Here is a 20,666-nt window from a genome sequence, read left to right as displayed (position 1 = left end):
TTTATTTATCACTTTTGTTTATTTTTTGAAAAATACCAACTCTTAGTTTCGTTGATCTGTTAAACTGTTATTTTGGATTCTATATTGTTATTTTCTTTTTTTTTTTTTTTTAATATTTTTATTTATTTCTAGGAGAGAGAGAGACAGCGTGAGCAGGGGAGGGTCAGAGAGAGAGGGAGACACAGACTCTGAAATAGGCTCCAGGCTCTGAGCTGGCAGTCAGCACAGAGCCCGACGCGGGGCTCAAACCCATGAACCGCGAGATCATGACCTAAGTGAAAGTCGGACGCTCAACCGACTAAGCCACCCAGGCGCCCCTCTATATTGTTATTTTCTGCCCTGATGTTTATTATTTCTCTTCTTCTGCTGGGTTTGGGGTGCTCTTGCCTCTCTGCTTCTAGTCTTTAAGTGTGCTGTTAGATTTTGTATTTCCGCTTTTTCTAGTGTTTTGAAATAGGCCTGGTGTACAATGTACTTTACTTTGAGGACTGCTTTTGCCGCATCCCAAAGAGTTTGAATAGTTGTATTTTCATTTTTCATTTGTTTCCATATATTTTTATATTTCTTCTCTAATTGCCTGATTGGCCCATGCATTCTTTAGTAGGATGTTCTTTAATCTCCATGTTTTTGTAGGTTTTCCAGAGTTCTTCCTGTGGTTGATTTCAAGTTTCAGAGCATTATTATCTGAAAGTGTGCATGGTATGATCTTAATTCTTTTATATTTATTGAGGACTGCTTTATGTCCCAGTATGTGATCTGTCTTGGAGAATGTGCCATGCATACTTGAGAAGAATGTGACTTCCATAGCCTAAGGATGTAGAGTTCTAAATATGTCTTTCAAATCCGTCTGGTCCAATGTGTCATTCAGGTTCACTGTTACTTTAGTGATTTTCTGTCTGTTTGATCTATCCATTGCTGTAAGTGGAGTATTAAAGTCCCGTGCTATTAGCACATTCTTATCCATAAGATTGTTTTTGTTTGTGATTAATTGTTTTATGTATTTGGGTATTTCCGAATTCGGTGCATAGACATTTATAATTGTTAGCTCTTCCTGTTGGATAGACCCTGTAATTATTATATAAAGTCCTTCTTCATCCCTTGTTACTGCCTTTACGTTAAAGTCCAGTTAGTCTGTTATAAGTATGGCTACTCCTTCTTTCTTTTGACTTCCAGTAGCATGATAGATATTTCTACATCCCCTTACTTTCAATCTGAAACTGTCCTCAGGTCTAAAATGAGTTTCTTGTAAACAGTAAATAGATGGTTTTTGTTTTTTATCCATTCTGCTACCCGGTGTCTTTTGATTGGAGCATTTAGTCCATTTACATTCCATGTAATTATTGAAAAATGTGGGTTTAGAGTCATTGTGTTCTCTGTAGGATTCATACTTGTGATGATGTCTCTGGTACCTTGTGTTCCTTGCAACATTTCCTTCATAGAGTCCTCCTTAGGATTTCTTGTAGGAGTGGTTTAGTGGTGATGAATTCTTTTAATTTTTGTTTTTTTGGGGAGACTTTTATCTTTCCTTCTATTCTGAATGACAAGCTTGTTGGATAGAGGATTCTTGGCTACATATTTTTTTTCTGTTCATCACGTTGAAGATTTCCTGCCATTCCTTCCTGGCCTGCCAAGTTTCAATAGATAGGTCTGTAACTACCCTTATAGGTCTCCTTTTGTATATTAGGGCCTTTTTATCCCTAGGTGCTTTCAGATTTCTCCCCTTGTCCTTATATTTAGCCAGTTTCACTATGATATGTAGTGCAGAAGGTTGATTCAAGTTAAGTCTGAGGGTAGTTCTCTGTGCCTCTTGGATTTCAACGTCTGTTTCCTTCCCCAGATTGGGGAAGTTCTCAGCTATAATTTGTTCAGGGACTCCTTTAGTGCCTTCCCCTCTCTCTGCCTCTTTTAGAATTCCTATGATACGGATATTGTTCTGTTTGATTGTATCACTCAGCTCTTGAACTCTCCTTTCGTGCTCCTGGATCAGTTTGTCTCTGTTTTTCTTGGCTTCTTTTTCTGTAATTGTGTCTTCTAATTCACCTATTCTCCTCTCTGCCTCTTCAGTCCGTGCATTGGACACCTCCATTTTATTATGCACCTCATTTATAGCATTTTTTAATTCATCAGAACTATTTTCAAGTTCCATTGTCTTTGTAGCAATAGCTTCTGTGATGTCTTCCATGTCTTTTTCAAGCCCTGTGATTAATTTTATTACTGTTGTTTTATATTTTGTTCAGTTTTGTCACTTTTTGAGCAGTTTAGCTGTCATTTCTTCCTGGAATTTCTTTAGAGGAGAATTCTTCCATTTTGTCATTTTGGCTAGCTTTCTGTCTCTTGTTAGTTTTAAAAGCTTGTTATGCACTCTTTACCTGCGAGTAATGCTTTATTAAAGAAGGCTCCTTGACTGTCCAGGGTCTGTCTGGTCAGGAAGTGTTCTTTGAATGGTGTCTTTGGTCTCTCTTTTTGAGACTTTGTTTATTTCCCTACTCGTAGTGGTATTTGGGACCCTCCACCAAAGTGTACTTTGGCTTGTTTCTTGATGTAGCCTAGGAAAGGTAAACAGAGAGACAAACACACAGGGAAGAATGGCCCGCAAACTCACAAACATATCCAACAAACAAGCAAACCGAAAGGGAAAAAGAAAAAGAAAAAATGTGAAAAAAGAAGGAAAAGAAAAAAAAAAAGACAAAAGAGAAAAGACAGTATAAAAGCATAAAACCAGAATTCCCGCTACAAATAAAGAGCAGGGTGTATGCAGTACTGATGGAAGAGCATATAGAAAGATAGAAATGACAGGGGAGGGGAGAAAGCGAAATGGGACAGTGACCAGGCAGAGAGACTATGAGGCTTATGTCAGAGAGAGAAAGAGGAGAATATGGTAAGAGGCGAGGAGAATGATATGAAGATAATGTTACTCAGAGAAACTATATATAGTCTGATTAGAGAGAGAGAGATAGAAAGGTAGCAGAGGAGGTGTAGAATATACACCTAGAGAATGGATTAAACATAACTGTTTAAGCAAACCAATGACCTGAGTGTCCAATCCAGCAGAGAGGAGGGATACGAATGACACAAGCAAAAATATATCTGAATAGAAAGATTTGATCTAGAATTAATCACAGCAGTGCATCTGTGTTGTTCTTGCACTGAGCTCCTGTAAAAAAAAAAAAAAAAAAAGCATCTCTCTAGTGAGGATGGGCGTGGTTTGGTGTTGGCAGGTCTTAGTCTCCACTGGGGTCCAGCTGGCCTCTCTGTCTGAGGTCCCACCTTAGTGGTTGTCAGGAGAAAAATGGCGGCGCCCCAGTCCCTTCTCGAACCAGGCGTTGCAAATCACTCTTTTGTGTCTGATCTCCCTGTGCCGTGGTTGTAGCCAAGGTGGGCCGTGTTCTGTGTTCCAAGCCCTGGTCGTTTCCAGGTCTTATTCAGCTCGCTTTATTGGTACCGCCAGAAATATAATCTCATCCCGCAGGCCGGGCTCTTCCCAGCCGCCAGTGAGCTGGAAGAGCAAGGGAGCAGTTTCTCCTGGCGCCAGGGGAGCAAGTTTCTTCTCGCGCCGCCTAGAACCAGGGCACCCAGCCCCGAGTCAGCACCACAGCTAGAAATAGGATTACTCTCCGTACTGAGCCGAGGTTTTCTTTTCTCCAGGGACAGTTCTGTGAACATTTTCAGCCACTCCTTCTCTTCCCCTTGACTCTCCGCAGCTCCCTGAAAGGGGGTTCCCTCCCCTCCTTCCGTTTCTCTACTTCCTGGCTTGTTATCTTCCCTAGTTCGCACTCAGGCATCTGTGAAGTTGTGTTCTTAGTGGACTCTGTCTCTTTTCCTCTGTCAGTGTCCTATGGCTTCAGGCCTTCTCTGTAATTCTCAGGAGGTCTACCTCTCACTCCAGTTGATCTTGCTTCATTTTCATGGCAGACTCTTTCTCCTCTGGTGCCTCCTACCCCAGATTCTGTCTGGTTTGCTAAAGCCCAGCTAATGCCTACTGTGAGCTGGGATCAGCAGCATCGGCTTCATCTGGAGCTGGTTAGCCTCTCTCTTTCTTAATATTAGATATCCTGACTGGTGTGTTGCATACTTTGTTGTGATTTTGATTCGCATTGAGTATATGATTATTAATTTTCAGCATCTTTTCATGTGTATTTTGATCATCTCAGGGTAACAATATTATATTAACATCACCAAATAATCAATTTAAACTTTATAATCACTTCATAACTATTGTTGTTTTTACTTACATACTTTTTAAATGTTTATTTTTGAGAGAGAGAGGGGAGAGGCAGAGAGAGGAGGAGAGAATCTCAAGCAGGCTTCACACTCAGCACAGAGCTCCATTCAGCACTTGAACTCACAAAATGTGAGATCATGACCTGAGCCAAAATCAAGAGTTGGATGCTTACCTCACTGAGCCACCCTGGTGCCCCAATTTTTAAAGTACAGTTTGTTGGTTTGAATCATGAGGCAAATAGGATCCACTTGTTGCAATTGATGGTTTTGTCAACTAGTTATATGTCCTTGTGACTTAAGACTTTTTTGTGTTATTACTATTCTGTCCATGGTTTCCTTAGCTTTTAATTTGCTTCAGTGAAACTCCGTATCCTTTAATTTTTGAACAAAATCTTTAAGTAAACGATGGAGGGATGACTTGTACCATTTTCCCTATACTTGCTTTTGTGCTCCACCTTTATTTAAAGGGAAAAAGTTGTGGAGGAAAAGACATATGTTAAAACCACTCTTTGTAATACTTCTTACTTTTATTAGAATATTTGGTGTTAGAATATTCCTTACGAAAGCATTTTGGAAAAGTGAAAGTTTTACACTTAGAAGCTGGAGACTATTCTAGTTCCCCTTACTACCACTACATGATTTTTCTCATGCTGTAGGCAAGTTACATTGTTTTCACTAGGATTTATGGGTTGTATTTTCAAATTGGAAATAAGTCTAAACTTAAACTTGATTGAAGGTAGGAGAATAAACTGCCTATATGTTTGCTTATTTGAATTTGTTCTCCTCCAATTGAAATTCTTTACTTAATAAGATTGTGCTTTAGTACAGCCTTTTCCAGGAAAGCCTTTTTTTCTAAAAGGATTTATCATCCTTCAGCAGGTTATTGTGATCTTTAGAACCTCTCTAATTTTGATATATCAGTAACTGCATTCCTGTAGTATTTTTGCTTTCCTTGTTGAAAAGGATTATGCATATCCAAATTTAGGTCTTTTATGGGTAGAAGTACAATTTTTTAATTAAAACCACGACTCCATAATCTCGTAGGTAAATAGTGTATGTTCATCCCATATTTATAAAATTGAAAAAGATTTTCCCAGGATAGGATGGTGTGTTCTAGAGACTTGTTTTAGACTTTAGTCCATATTTCATACTTACTGGTTTACCTGGACCTCTATACTTCCACCTAACTCAACCCTGTTTCTTCATCTTGGAAACAGTACACCTTGCTGAATTTCTAGTTTGGCTTTGCACTAAGCTGATGCTACTTATGTCATTTACCTGTACTGTCAGTACTATGAAATTGTGTTATATTCAGATTATAATGTAGAAAACAAAAATAGGAAGTGGTACTTTGTTTAAGGTCATACATAGCATATAGATGGCAAAGCTAGGTTTTGAACCCATATCTTAAACTTCTCAAAGTCCTTCTCTCAAGAATGCCAGGGGCACCTGGGTGAGTTAGTTAGGCATTGAACTTTTGATTTTGGCTTCTGTCTTAATCACAGTTCATGAGATCAAGCCCAGGATTGGGCTCTGTGCTGACAGCACAGTGGCTGCTTGGGATTTTCTCTCTCTACATCTCCCCAGCTTTCTTGTGCATACATGCGCACACATGTGCGCTCTCTCTCAAAATAATTATTTTTTAGAAAAAAGAATGCTAAACAGCTAAGGTATTAATTTATGTTGAGTGGTACAATTGTCAGAATGATAAGATTTGACACATTTGCTCTAGTACCTGTTATGAAGATTGCTTAGACATTTTCATTCAGCTGGCTCTACATTTGACAATTCTAAGTTTCAATTGATACGTGTTTTGTTGAGCCACTTTAATCCTGTTTATATTTAAGAAAACTTCATGATCTCTGGTTTTATTTGTTTACTCAGCCATATGAAAACATAGTATAAGAACTATCTGTTATGGGTAGTAATTTTTTTCATTTCTAAATTCTTAGGGGCCATTTCATTATTGGTATTTCTTTTTGGTATACTATTATTTCAGAGACTTTTGTCGATTATTAAACTACTTGTATTTTGTAGTTGTCCTGATTAATGTTTATTGCTGTAGCTCACTACCCAAATGATTAATAATCTCTAAACAAACATTGTGTCATGGTTATACTAACCCTCTGATGTTATTAACACATGATAGACCTTATTTTGTCTATATACACTACTTCCTTAGTGATCTCATCCAATCTCATGCCTTTAAGTACCAAGTCTAAGTATATGTCTCTCATTTATGTCTCCAGGCTGGACTTAGAGTCCAAAGTCATCCAAATGTTTGTTGAGCATCTTCATTTAGATATTTAATGGGGTTTATCTCTTCTGTGAAACTTTCTCTGGTTATCTGTTACTAGAAATTATCTGCCCCTTCATAGAATCCTTCCAACACTTATCTTAAACCAAATTTCCATGAAAAGTATTTTTTTACATACTGTATTTTACTATAGTTATATTACAGTTATTTGTGTTTCTGGTTTTCTTTTAATTATATGTTAATTATTTTCCTTATTCTTTTTATTAGGGACAATCTTTCTGAACTTCTTTATTTTATTATCTTAATTTGTCATGGGAAAATCACTCTGGGGATAATGCGGATAAAATAGATCTTAGATTAAGATCAGATGAATTTTTATATTCTTATTTCCTACTCCCTTTATAACCAATGCTAAAAGTTCACAGTGTGAGAATTATGGTTTATTTCCCCTTTGTTTATGGAGCTTAGTTCATACTACGTATATACTATACATGTATAATAATATATATGTGTGTGACTCACCCAAACAATTCTACACATGCAGGGCTTGCTTGTCATAGTGTTATTTGTAATTGTAGGAGATCCAAAACAAAATAAATGTTGTTCATTAATGGGTTAATGGCTAAAAAAATTAATGTACATTTGTGCAATGGGACACAGCAGCTTTTGGAAAAGAATTAAGATATTCTTTAGGACAGGAACACGTAGGTGGCTCATTTGATTCATGATCTCACGGTTTGTGGGATTGAGCCCTACATGAGACTGCACTGACAACATGGAACCTGCTTGGGATTCTCTCTCTCTCTGTGTCTCTGACTCTCTTTCTCTGCCCCTCCTCCCTTTCCCCAAAAATAAATAAATAAACTTTTATAAAAAGATATTTTCTCGGACATACTATAGATTGACTAAAAATAGAATGGTGCAGAGCTGTGCATAAATAAAATGTAATAGATTTTTGGAAATACATCTATGCATTTAGGTTTTTTTGAATTTTTTTTTTTTCAGAAATGCCAACTTAACCATTTTAACATGTACTAGCATTCAGTTGTATTAAATACATTCATAGTATTGTACAGTCATCACCACCACCTCTAGAACTTCTTCATATTTTAAAACTGTACCTTTAATAAAATAAAAGACATGAGTATGCAGGGTATAGTATAGGAAATAGTATTGTAAGAACTTTGTACTGTGACAGGTGATAGCTAGATTCAGTACAGTGATTACTTTTCTTAAAATATATTTTTAAAATGTTTACTTATTTTTGAGAGAGGGAGAGACAGAGTGTGAGCAGAGGGTGAGGGTGAGCAGAGAGACAGGGAAACACAGAATCCAAAGTGGGCTCCAGGCTTTGATCTGCCAGCACAGAGCCTGTCACAGGGCTCTAGCTCATGAACCGTAATATCAAGACCTGAGCTGAAGTCAGATGCTCAACCAACTGAGCCACCCAGGCACCCCCGATCATTTTGTAATATATATAAATATTGACTTACTTTGTGGTACACCTGAAACTAATATAACATTGCTACACTTCAGTAAAAACAAAAATGTAAACTCTATATCCATTAAACAGTAACTCCCTATTCTTGCTTCCCTTAGCCCCTGGCAACCACCATTTTGCTTTCTGTCTCTATAATTTTTTTTTACTAAGTACTTCATGTAAGTGGAATCATATAATTATGTATTTGGCTTTTGTGACTGACTTCTTTTATTTAGCATAATGTTCTCAAGGTTCATCTGTGTTGTAGATTATGCCAGAATACCGCTCTTTTTTTTTAAGGCTGAATAATATTCCATTGTGTGTATATACCACATTTGCTTATCCATTCATGGCATCAAATGGACATTTGGGGTTGCTTCCAAGCTTGAGCTATTGTGAATGATGTTGCTGTGACAATGGGTGTACAAGTAACTTTTTGAGTCCCTGCTTTCACTTCTTTTTGGTACATATTTATTTGATTAATTGGTTGATATTATGGTGATTCTATTTTTAATACTTTGAGGAGTTGATGTGCTGTTTCCAACAATGGAGATACCATTTTACATTTCCATCAACAGTGCACAAGAGTTGCAGTTTCTCCACATCCTAAGAACTTTTTTCTCTTTTGATAGTAGCCATTTCTCTATGTGTGAGGTTCCATCTCATTGTAGTTTTGATTTGCATTTCCCTAATCATTAGTAACGTTGAGCATGTTTTCTTATGTTAATGGGCATTTGTATATCCTCTTTAGAAAAATGTCTATTCAAATTCTTTGCCAATTTTCAAATCAGGTTTCTTCTTTTGTTGAGTTTTAGTAGTTCTTTATATACTCTGGATATTAATCCCTTATCAGATACATGATTTGCAAATATTTTCTCCCTTTCTGGGGGTTGCCTTCTGTTCTTTACCTATTGAATGGTTTTGGCACCCTTGTCAATATCATATATGTGAGGGTTTGTTTCACATATATGGGCTTTTATATTCCACTGGTTTGTATGTTTGCCTTTATGCCAGCACCATACTGTTTTGATAGTGTATCTTTGTAATAAATTTTGAAATCAGAAGTATGTATCTTCCAGTGTTGGGGTTTTTTTTTTTTCCTTTTCCCAGGATTGGTCATTTGAGATTTCCTTTGAATTATAGAATGGTTTTTTCTGTTTCTGCAAAAACGGTCATTAAGATTTTGATAGAGATTGCATTAAATCTGTATGTTGCTTTAAGGAGTATTGACATCTTAACAATATTAACTCTTCCAATACCTGACCATAGAATGGGTTTCCATTTATTTATTTCTTCTTTAGTTTCATATGCTGTTTGTTTGTATGACATATAAGAAATGAATAGTATTGTTTCTGTTTCTTAGGAAGGTAGATGGTGGCTTGAGGGCAGGGACGGACATGTTTTCATTGTAAAAGTTTAATCACCTTTTAACTTTTGGGCTCTGTGAATGTATTACTTATTTAATAAGGAAAAGTAACATTTCCCCCTTCCTCTCATCAGACACACAAATGTGCATACATAAATACACACACACATACTTGTGTGCATACACAGTACTGGGAAGATCATATTACTCTAAAGAGTAAACACAGAAATGACTTATTAGGAGGAGCTAGCTAAAAATAGACAAGGTAAAAAGAATGAATGAATGCAATAATGATGGATTTAAGAAACTTTAAATTTATCATTCCTGTAAAGAGGGAGCTGGTGTGGTAGATGACTGAACAGGTAGTAGATTATAACTTTATTTGCCATACTGAGGAGTCTGGATTTTTAATTGATTGGTGGTTTTGAGGGTGACTAAAGATTAGAGATTAAATAAACAGGGAAGTGATGGGATTAGGTTGGTATTATAAGAATTAATGTGTTATAATATTAATGTGGAATTATTCAGCAGAAATAGTCTGAGCCATATCTGCAACTTAATATTTTTAGTGAATTACCAAAAACAATGGGTAATGCAATTAATTTTAATAAACCTGATATGTTATTTCATCATGTAATCAATATAGCATTATAAATGAGATATTTTTATGCAATTTTTCATTATAAATCCACAATCTTGTAGGATATTTATACTTACTAAACATTTTGTTTTTGACTAGTTAAATTACAAGTGTTCCATTTGCTACATGAGAGTAGTGGCTACCATGTTAGATAGTACAAGTATACAAAATCAGTTAGAGTGTAGTTAGGGGATAATATCCATTCCAGTAATTGGAAATGAAAAACTTAATTTCAAGAATTATTAACTATTAAAAAGCCCTTAATCATTTGTCATTCCAGAATTGCAGATTAAGACAACAATGAGAGAACAGCTATATACCTATTATAATGGCTGAAATCCAAAATTCTGACAAAGGTACACAGCTGTCAAGGTTACAAAGCATCAAGAACTGTCTTAATTGCAATGCAAAATGATACAGCTACTTTGGAAGACTGGCATTTTTAAAAAGAAAAAAAAATTTTTTTTTACATTTAATTTTGAGAGACCGAGCACATGTTGGGGAGGGGCAGAGAGAGAGAATGAGACACACAATCTGAAGCAGGCTCCAGGGTCTGAGCTACCTGTCAGCGCAGAGCCCGACATGGGGCTCGAGCCCACAAACTGTGAGATGATGACCTGAGCAGAAGTCGGACGCTTAACTGACTGAGCCACCCAGGTGTCCCTGTTTGGCATTTTTTAACAAAGCTAAACATAGTTTTATCATATGATTCGATAATAATGCTTCTAGATGCTTACATAACTCATTTGAAAATTATGTCTGCACAAAATCCTGCATGTGAATGCATATAGCAGCTTTATTCCTAATTGTCAAGAAATGGTGACCAAGATGTCCATAATTTGGTAAATGGATGACAGAATGTGATACATTCATACAGTGGAATATTATTTAGGAATAAAAGTTAGCTTTTTAGCCACTAAAACCATGGATAAATCTTAAATGCATATTTTTAAGGGAAAGATACCAGTCTGAAGAGGCTACATAATACATGATTTAATTATATGACTTTCTGTAAAAGCCAAAACTATAGTTAGGGTAAGAGAAGTCAATGTTTTCCAAAGATAAATGTGAAGATTGAATGGGAGAAGTACAGGGATTTTTTTAAAGGTGAAAGTTCTTCTCTGTGATACTATATTATACATACATGACACTATATGCATTTGTTAAAACTCCTTGAACTTTACAGAAAAAGTGAAATTTATGAGTATAGATTTTAAAAAGTCATATAGGAGGTTAATTGGATACCAGGATGGAATGTAGACTATGACAAAACAATCCAGTGCTATTTGAAGTTACTGAAACAGCGTCACTATGGGGAGTTGGGCAGGAAGTTGCTGACCTAAGTGATTATTGAAATGAATCTGTAAGATTAAAATCAAAGAAACTACATTGTATAGATAAGCAGTGTAATCTTGTTAATAAAGTTGTTTCTGCTGGGGTATGATTTAACAGTTCTAATACTAGGTGGGCACTAGGTTTCTCACCTTTCAGGTTGGACCATATTGATTAGTAAGGCATAAGCTGCATACATATGGTAATGCATTAGAGATGGAGGTACCAGTATAAATTTGTATTTAGCTTACCATAGATAACATACATTACATACAGAGATATTTATAGTTATGGGTATGTCTATGGAACGTGCATTTCTTTGTTTGCTTAAGAGCCTAGAAGAAAGACAATCAAGGAGCAGAACCTAGCCCAGATCTTCATCTCTGATATCATTCTCCAGTAAAAAGAACCAGAGCTCCTTGGGATATTGACTGGTTCTAAAATTGAGGGAGGGGATATACAACATGAGCCTGCAGAATATTGTGCTGCCAGAAAGTAACCTGTAAGACACACACATACACACACAAATGAAAATATGTGAAATGCAGGAGCCATGAAAGATTTCCCAATGGCCAGAGCTGAAACAGGTTGAACAACAGAATAAAAGTGTTGAAGTATACCCCAAAGTATAAAGTAAATTTTGATGAGTTCATTAGTTTAAATAATTGAGTAAATGAGTGAGAACAGACAAAAATTCCATACTGAAAATTCTTAAATAATTTGTGTAAATACGCCCTCCCTCAAGGAGGTGGAGCATAACTCCCCACCCTTAAATGTGGATATACATACTGTCTTTCTTCCAAAGGTACAGTGGAAAGAGGAGGGAAGGTAATTTTACAGTGGGGAAATCTAACAAACATTGCATCAGTCAGATGATTAAGGTCAACATTTACAGTAAGAAATCATTATGGTAGTATATATCTTTGATATCAGGTGATTAAAAATAACACTTTATCTCTTACATCTTCCTCTTAATCCCAGTGGAGTGATGAGAAAACCATCAGACAAAACCCAGTTGAGGAACACTGTTTAAACACCTGACCAGTAATCCTCAAAACTGTCAAATTCACCAGAAAACCAGGGAAAGCCTGTCAAAACCAAGGGGAGCTTGACATAAATGTAATATGGTATCCTAGATGGAGTTCTGGAACAGAAAAAGTTGTAGAAAATCTGAATTAAGTGTGGACTTTTGTTAATCTGTCAATATTCATTTACTACTGTATCAGATATACCACACAAATGGTAAGGAGTTAATATTAAGGGTAAGTGGATGTGATGTGTTTGGAAATGTTCTGTACTGTCCTCACAGGTTTTTTGTAAATCTAAAACTGTTCTATCTAAACACAAAAGTGGCTCTACGACTGTTAACTAAGAAAAATTAAAAGAGTACTGTGAAGAATATAAGAATAGAAAGTGAAGGGAGCAGATACTGTAAGTAGGGAGGGAAGTCCATACATGACATACTTTGTAGTGTTCCTCCATTGCCCTCTAGTCACAAAGCCAAACATTGCAGCAGATAACAAAAATGTTTACAGGGTTCAGCTACAGGAATACAAAGTGGGACAAATAAGGGTAGATTTGGAGATGAAGGATGAATTGATAAGTTGATAACTGAAACAAGCTATTGTGAGAATGAATTAAATCCCTCAAAAATGAGTTTAAAGACTGAGAAGAAAAGATGTTAAATAGCAACCCAAGGTAACCCTAATAGGTAAGAAATATAGGCAGGGAAAAGATACCTGAAAGGAGAAGATGAAATCATCTCTCTTGTTGAGAGAGTTTCAAGACATGTCTATTACATTTAAAACACTATTTTCATTGGTAAGTTAGGTGAAGCCGCAACTGTGATGAGTTTATATATGAATGAGATTTATGGGAATAATAATAGTGACTGTGAGCAGTAATGTCATATTACCCTTGGCTGAAAGGTGAGACATAGATAAGGTAGTGTAGCTGGTGTTGACTTTTTTTTTTTTTTTAATTGGGGGCTGGGGACTGGGATGTGATGTGATCAGTTACTTGAAACGTAAATTCCATCAGGCAGGAATGTTTGTTTAATTTATTGTTGAATTTCTAGTACCTAGAATAGTTTTGAGTATGTTTACTATATATTTGTTACAAGACTAGGTAAGAAATATTTGAGGACTTCTGCAGAGAGAGAAGTTGAATATACAGTATTTGTAAGCAGTGTATTATTGAATAAAGTTTCTGAGGAAATAGAGTATTGAGGAAGGTATAAAGAGAGAGATGTCAAAAGAGAGCATGATTAAAATATTCAGCATGGTGGTATTGTATAAAACTAAATCTTTTTATAAATTTTCATGTCTTATATAAATTAAACTTCGCTGTTTGCACTTTAATTACAGAAAACAAATTGTAAAGCTCCCTTTGGTCAAGAATTAAGTGTCTTATCTGTAGTAGTTCTTAGTACCTTCCACAGGATAAGTGAGGTATTCTGCATAGAGTATACTGGTATTTAATTGAATTTTTTCTCATCTTTTTATTCAGTCTACAAACAAGAAACCTCGAAAATCTCCAGGAGAGAAGAGTAGAATTGAAGCTACTGTTAGAGGAACAGGCCGTGGAAGAGCTAATGGGCACCCTCAACAGAATGGTGAAGGGGAGCCTGTTACACTATTTGAAGTGGTGAAATTGGGGAAAAGTGCAATGCAGGTAAATTTTAAGTATTTTTGTTTTATTTACAAAGCAGTGCAGTCAGTAATCTGTGTGGAACCTGTTAAGTGACATTTTATATATTCCTGCTAATTGTGTAATCAAGGAGTTTAAGTTTTTTTTTTGTTTTACTTGTTTTGTAAACTGTGTCAGGAAAGGCATTTTGTTTAATGGTAAGATGCACTTTGTGATTACAGTGTACTGAGTAAAATGACTTACATATGATAGCTACCTAACAGAATTTTTATTGCCTTAATATATTTTTTTAGAATTTCACTTCATATAAGTAACATATGTGTATGTTTCAAAGAATATTTGCAAGAAGGAAGGGTATAAAAAATTTCTATGTAGTGAATTATGGATAACCACAGTTAATATTTCATGATTATTTTATGTGTGTATGTGATCTTTTATGACCTTGTTCTCTCTTCTCTCTCATTCAGATAGCAAATATTAAATATTCTGCAAGAGCACTTATGTATTGACTTCTAACTAATTCATTATAAGGATAAACCTTATTTTACTATTCTTTTAGTGCATTTTTACACTTTTTTTTACTGTTATAGAATTTCCTTATTTTTCATGTTTACTTCTTCAGATATATTTCCATTTTATTTATTTACTAATTTATTAAAAAATTTTTTTAATGTTTATTTTTGAGAGAGAGCGAGCGAGCGCGAGCGCGCAAGCCAGGGGAGGGGCAGAAAGAGAGGGAAACACAGAATCTGAAGCAGGCTCCAGGCTCTGAGCTGTGAGCACAGAGCCCGACATGGGGTTGGAACTCACAAATTGTGAGATCATGACCTGAGCCGAAGTTGGACACTTAGCCAACCAAGCCACCCAAGCACCCTTCTTTTTCCCATTTAATTTTTATTTATTTAAGAATTTTTTTCAATGTTTGTTTATTTTTGAAAGACCGATTGCAAGTGGGGGAGGGGCAGAGAGAGAGGGAGACACCAAATCGGAAGCAGGCTCCAAACTCTAAACTGTCAGTACAGAGCCTGATGTGGGGTTCAAACTCAAAAACCAAGAGATCATGACCTGAGCCGAAGTCAGATGTTTAACTGACTGAGCCCCCCTGATGCCCCTCTTTTTTTCCTTTTAAAACACTAAAGTGTTTTGTTGAAAGGGTATTTCTCAGCTGTGTGATACAATCATATTACTCTTCAAAAAATTTTACTAGTGTATCTTTCACCAGAAGTGTGCCTAGCAACACTGAAATTTAGGGATTCTTTTATAACATAGATGAAAACTATAATCCAAAATAATTTGGATTTCTTTGATCACCATTGATTGATAAAAATTAAATCTTTTTATTCACTCTTTATTTGCTCAATTTTGATACTTCATTTTTGATTTCTTTAATATTAGGTGATTTATGGGGCTCCTGGGTGGCTCAGTGAGTAGAATGTCTGACATTGGCTCAGGTCATAATCTCACGGTTTGTGAGTGCCAAGTCCTTTGTTAGTTAGGCTCTGTGCTGACAGCCCAGAGCCTGGAGCCTGCTTTAGATTCTGTGCCTCCTTCACTCTCTGCCCCCTCTAGCTCGTACTCTCTCTCAAAAATAAATATTAAAAAAGTTTTTTTAAATTAGGTAATATATGAAACATTTATTTTTAGAACTTTTCAGTAGTATACTTTTTATTTTTTACCTGTGTATCTATTTGCATTGTTTAAGGGAGTTTGGTCTTGACTGCTTTTTATGTATGTTACCAGATTGATATGATCAGGAGTCTTGGACTTTGTGTGGGAAGGGAGGGAGGTGGAGTAGTGCGTTGATGCTAATGGTGAAAGAAACATTTGGATAATAACTTACTCTAAAACCTCATTTATAGAAAATCAGGGGCTAAAGAAAGGGAGAAGACAGACAAACTTCTTAAAATCAGGACCTGGATTGAAAAGTATGCTTTACTTAGTTGATGACTGGGTCTTTAAAAATTCACAATATTATCTTAGAGCAGGAAGTTCTAAGCCAACATTATATGTTCTATTTCTGCAGTAGAGTGACCCAGTGAGCAGAGGTGATCACAAAAACTTTAGATGGGGAGGTATGAATAGTAAAATAAATAAATAAGTATATTTAAGATACTGGAGAGATGAAAGAAGAAATCGTACCTAACACAAAAAGGGGATAAATTTAGTAAATTAGTTTTGCTGAAGGAAAATGAATACCATCAAATGGAGAATTCAGGAATTGGCCTTTATTAGATATTTATTTGTAATATGGCCCAGAGAAATAAAGATGTAAGTATGAAAGAGCAGATGTGAAGGGTTCCAGAATATCCCAGAGGAAGAAACCAAAGAGAATAGAAAAGACAAAGTTTTTTAAAGAGATAATTTTGGAAAAATTTCTCTGACATATTTCTTCAGATCCAGAGTTTGTTCTCAGAAGTGAGCAAGGTAAGTGAAATTAATTACATAGCTCTTAATAGTATAGTAAAATTGCAGAACCAGAACCTTTTAATCCTGGAGAATTAAAAGAAATCTTGAAATATTTCATCAAGGAATACCTGATCCTGTTATTTCACTCCAGTACAAGTAATATTGAAAATAAAAAAAATTCCCCTTCTAAATTATACTTACAAATCTAAAAAGGTACTTTTAAATAATTCAAGTGATAAAAGAGGAAATAACAGATTTGAAGACTGAATGTTAGTGAAAGTACTGTTAGTAAAAATATTGGGGCCAGCTAAAGTATTACTTGAATTAATATATTGTCTTAAATGTATTTATATTAGCAAAAGCAGTAGAAACTAGAAAAAACAGCAAACCTAACAGCATTTAGGAAGAAAGAGATAATTAAAGTAGAAATGGATATTAAAATAGGAAAACTAGTAGAAAATTAAATAACAGTATTAGCATTTTGAGGTCAATACATTTTTAAGACCTAGAGGCTTTATCTTACAAATGCAAGGATAGTTTAGTATTAGCAAATCTTTTACTGTAATATACCAAATGGAAGGGGGAACTGAGCCTTATCTGAGATGATGTGAAATGTTTAGAAAAGCATTTGATAAAATTTAGGTGATACTTGGGGTGAACAATAACTCTTGGTGAATTAGGAATAAGAGGAAAGTTCCTTATCTAGGTAAGGGAGATATAAAATTATTTATGTTTACGGAATATATAATTGTCTTTGTAGAAATTTTGGGATAAATGGTCCTTGTAGACCATTAGAAATAATGAAGGTGTTGTGCAAAAATTCTAGAGAGAAATTTACATTAAAATAAGTCAGACTTCCGTTTAGCAGTAATAATCATTTAGAACATGTAATAGGAAATAAGAGGCCATTCAAATAATGTACTAAGGATGAAAGAATAAAATTTTGGCTATAACACTGTAAAATACTGTGTTTTTTACATACTCACCACACTGAGTAACATTAAAAGGATGGAAGATACTAAGAATCGGTAAGGCTCTAGAGTGCCAGCCATTGCAAGTACAAATAGGAAATAATCCCTTTGGAGAAAAATTTGGCAGTATTAAGAAAAGTTGAATGACCTATCCATTTTCCATTCATTTGGTAAATATATAAGGAGTTCCTAAACTGTGGAAGCCACCTTTTAAAAATTTTTTTTAACTGAGAATACTTTGAAGAAAAGCAATTTAATTTCTAGATGTTACCTCTTGTGAAATTTTTGTATATATAAAGGAGGCAAATGCAGAATTTTTATTGCTGTTTTGTTTGTAACAGCAAAAAATAAAAGCTAAATGTTTAAGAAAGGGATAATTGATAAATAAAATGTGGTATACTGAAACCACATAAAATTCTCTGTAGTGATTTAACTAGAGCTCTTGGCACTATTATGGATATAGTTCAGAAATCCATTTTAAAGGACAAAGCAAGCTACAGAATGATACATAATATATTCTTCCACTTGCATAAAGTGTAGACACATACATAAGATTATTTAAAGTCAAGTTGATGATATTCGTTACTTACTGAGAAGATAGGAGAAAGGGAATGGGATCAGAGGTGTATATGGGGTGCTACAACTGAAACTGAAAGAGAAACAAGAAGAAACAAGTGTGGTTGTAAAATGTTAAGTGTTGTTGAACCTGAGTGCTCTCTACCTTCTTGTTTATCTTGTTTATTATCTGAAATAAAAATAGATAGGTGTTTCTGAAATGCTTCCCCAGAGGAGGACTTCTGTAGTCATTGTGTTTGGAAAAGGACCATATCTCTTCCCTTTTGGAGAGGTAGAAAATGTAAAGTGAACTAAAAGTTCACTTAAGCCTCTAGAAACAGGGTCATGGAAGGCCTTGCCTGAATAGGTAAAACTTGAACTGAGACTTAAAGATGAGTAGGGATTAGCTAGGCAGTGGCAGAGATTATTTCCTATAGTAGAAACAGGACATGTAAAGATGAGATTTATACCTCTTATCATAGGGGGCATATGATATTCTAGTAAAAATAGAGCTGAACATTGAGTGTTTTGACTTTTTGTGAAATTGATGGCATTTGACAAAGAAAAAGACTTCATCGTATTAGCATTTTTAGAAATACTTTTCTGGATGCAGGTTAGATAATGATTTTGAGGGTGTAGGGCTGGAATCAGACTATTTTACTGATCTAATTTTTTACTGACCTGATTGGAAAGAAATGCAAGTTTAAATTTATAGAGTATCAGTGAAAATGAAGAGGAATTAACAGATTCTACTAATATTAAGGCTATGGAATGATTCTGAAAGATGAGAAGGAGGAAGGAATGTAAGGTAATTTCTAGTTTGACTTGGTGGTGTTCACTGAAAGAAAATTTGCATGAAGATAGGTGTTGGAGGATAGGTATGGGAATATTTTGGTTTTGACATTTTGACTTGTAAATATATGATGCTAAATACATGTTGAATTTTGGAGCATTCATGCTATTTACTTAATCTAATGGATATTATTGTAGTTATGAGCTTAGTAAGCATTTAAATGAGTATCTATAACCCATTGGCATTTGGATTTTGTACCTTCAGATGTCAACTAAAAAGCTGGATTTACAGTTAATTCATTCAACGAAACTTCATCAAAAGCTGATTGTTATCAGGCATTGGGTTAAGTGCTAGAGATATAAATGAACTAAAAACTTGGCTGATTCTTGTCTTCATAGATTTTCTGATCATAGAAGGGCAAGGAAATCCATCATAATTATGAAATGATCTGTTAATATACCATCAGAAACTATAGATTAATAGTAATTATCTTAGTGTACTAATAATAACTCCTGTGAATGAATAAGAAATTGGAGTCTGTAAATCAGATGTACATAATGACACAGTTTTGTCTTCTATTTGCTTTTGACAGGTGACTCTGAAAGGAAAACTGGTTTTATCCATTTAGATATAATTGCTGTGTGCCTGGGTGGCTCACTTGGTTGAATAGCCAACTCTTGATTTTGACTCCTGTCATGATCTCATGGTTCCTGGGATTGAGCCCCATGCTGTTAGCCCTGAGCCTGTTTGGGATTGTCTCTGCCCCTTCCTCATTCACTCCATCTCTCTAAATAAATAAATAAATAACTTAAATATAATTGGAAAAAGATATGAGGATCTTATAGTCTTTCATCACTTCTTTTCTCTCCCTTAGACAGGGAGCTTTGTTCTGATATAAAGAAAACTTGGACTTTTGAAGGACATTGATTTTTCTTAATGTCTAATTTACAAATGGGTTCTTGCCAAATCTCAACATATAAAATGCAGAGGAATTCTTCCCCAAGATTAGCTGGGTGCATTTTATTCTATACCAAAGAATGTGAAAAAACACCTGTGAGTTTATTTATTAAACCTTACCTGTTAACTTGTGTTTGAATTGATAAGTTAGATAATGATTTCATGGAAATGGTGTGTATCACTGAGTCATTATTAAAATCACTGAGTCATTTAATAAAATCCATTATTAAAGTGGATAAAAGTGTTTATATAATAACATTTGAATTTCTAAATGTTCATTGCAAAGCACAAAAGTTTCAGTAAGTATTAAAATGGCTGAAGAATATCTAAGAAGTGTGAATAATTATAAAAAATTCTAATGATATGTTGGAGGAGAGAATTAGGCTGAAATGAATCCGACAAAGATGGCCAGAAAAACCTGAAGGAAGGAAATAGTACAATGAAGATAAGCAGTGAGGAGTAAAACCTTATAGAATTAAGCAGATATAAGTGCTTGAATAAGGAGTGCCCGGGTGGCTCAGTCGATTAAGCATCTGACTCTTGATTTCTGCCTAGCTCATGGTTTCATGGTTTTGTGGGTTCTAGCCCTGCGTTGGGCTTTGTGCTGATGGTGCAGATTCCCCTTGGGATTCTGTCTCATCTTCTTTCTCTCTGCCCCTGCCCCACCTTGTCCTGTCTCTTTCTCAAAATAAATAAATAACCTTAAAAAAAATGCTTGGGGAGCGCCTGGGTGACTCAGTCAGTTAAGGGTCCAACTTGGGCTCAGGTCATTTCATGTTGGGCTCTGTACTGACAGCTTAGAACCTGGAGCCTGATTTGGATTCCGTGTCTGCCTCCCTGTCACGCTCTGTCTCTCTTTCCTTCAAAAATAAATAAACATTAAAGAAATGGTTTTTTTAAAAATAAATGCTTCAGTAAAGTTAATAAATACATAAGTGTAGGGGCACCTGGGTGGCTCAGTCTGTTAAGGGTCCAACTTCAGTTTAGGTCTTGATCTCACAGTTCATGAGTTCAAGCCCTGAGTCGGGCTCTGTGGTGA

General features: G+C 35.3%; 1 protein-coding gene across 3 annotated transcripts in view; it reads left to right on the top strand.

The window, feature by feature from the left end:
* Positions 1-20,666, top strand: part of STAG1 (STAG1 cohesin complex component) — a 422,866-nt gene that overhangs the window by 136,482 nt on the left and 265,718 nt on the right. For all 3 annotated transcript variants that reach the window (XM_077752340.1, XM_077752338.1, XM_077752339.1), the window contains exon 4: positions 13,805-13,969. In XM_077752340.1, the coding sequence (XP_077608466.1) occupies positions 13,805-13,969 (165 nt within the window). The remainder of the gene's footprint in view (positions 1-13,804; positions 13,970-20,666) is intronic.

The sequence above is a fragment of the Crocuta crocuta genome, unplaced genomic scaffold, assembly GCF_008692635.1.
Source record: "Crocuta crocuta isolate KB4526 unplaced genomic scaffold, BGI_CrCroc_1.0 scaffold580, whole genome shotgun sequence".
In the NCBI taxonomy this organism is placed as follows: Eukaryota; Metazoa; Chordata; class Mammalia; order Carnivora; family Hyaenidae; genus Crocuta; species Crocuta crocuta.
The sequence above is the reverse complement of the archived record's forward strand: the minus strand, read 5'-3'. Positions and strand labels throughout refer to the sequence as shown.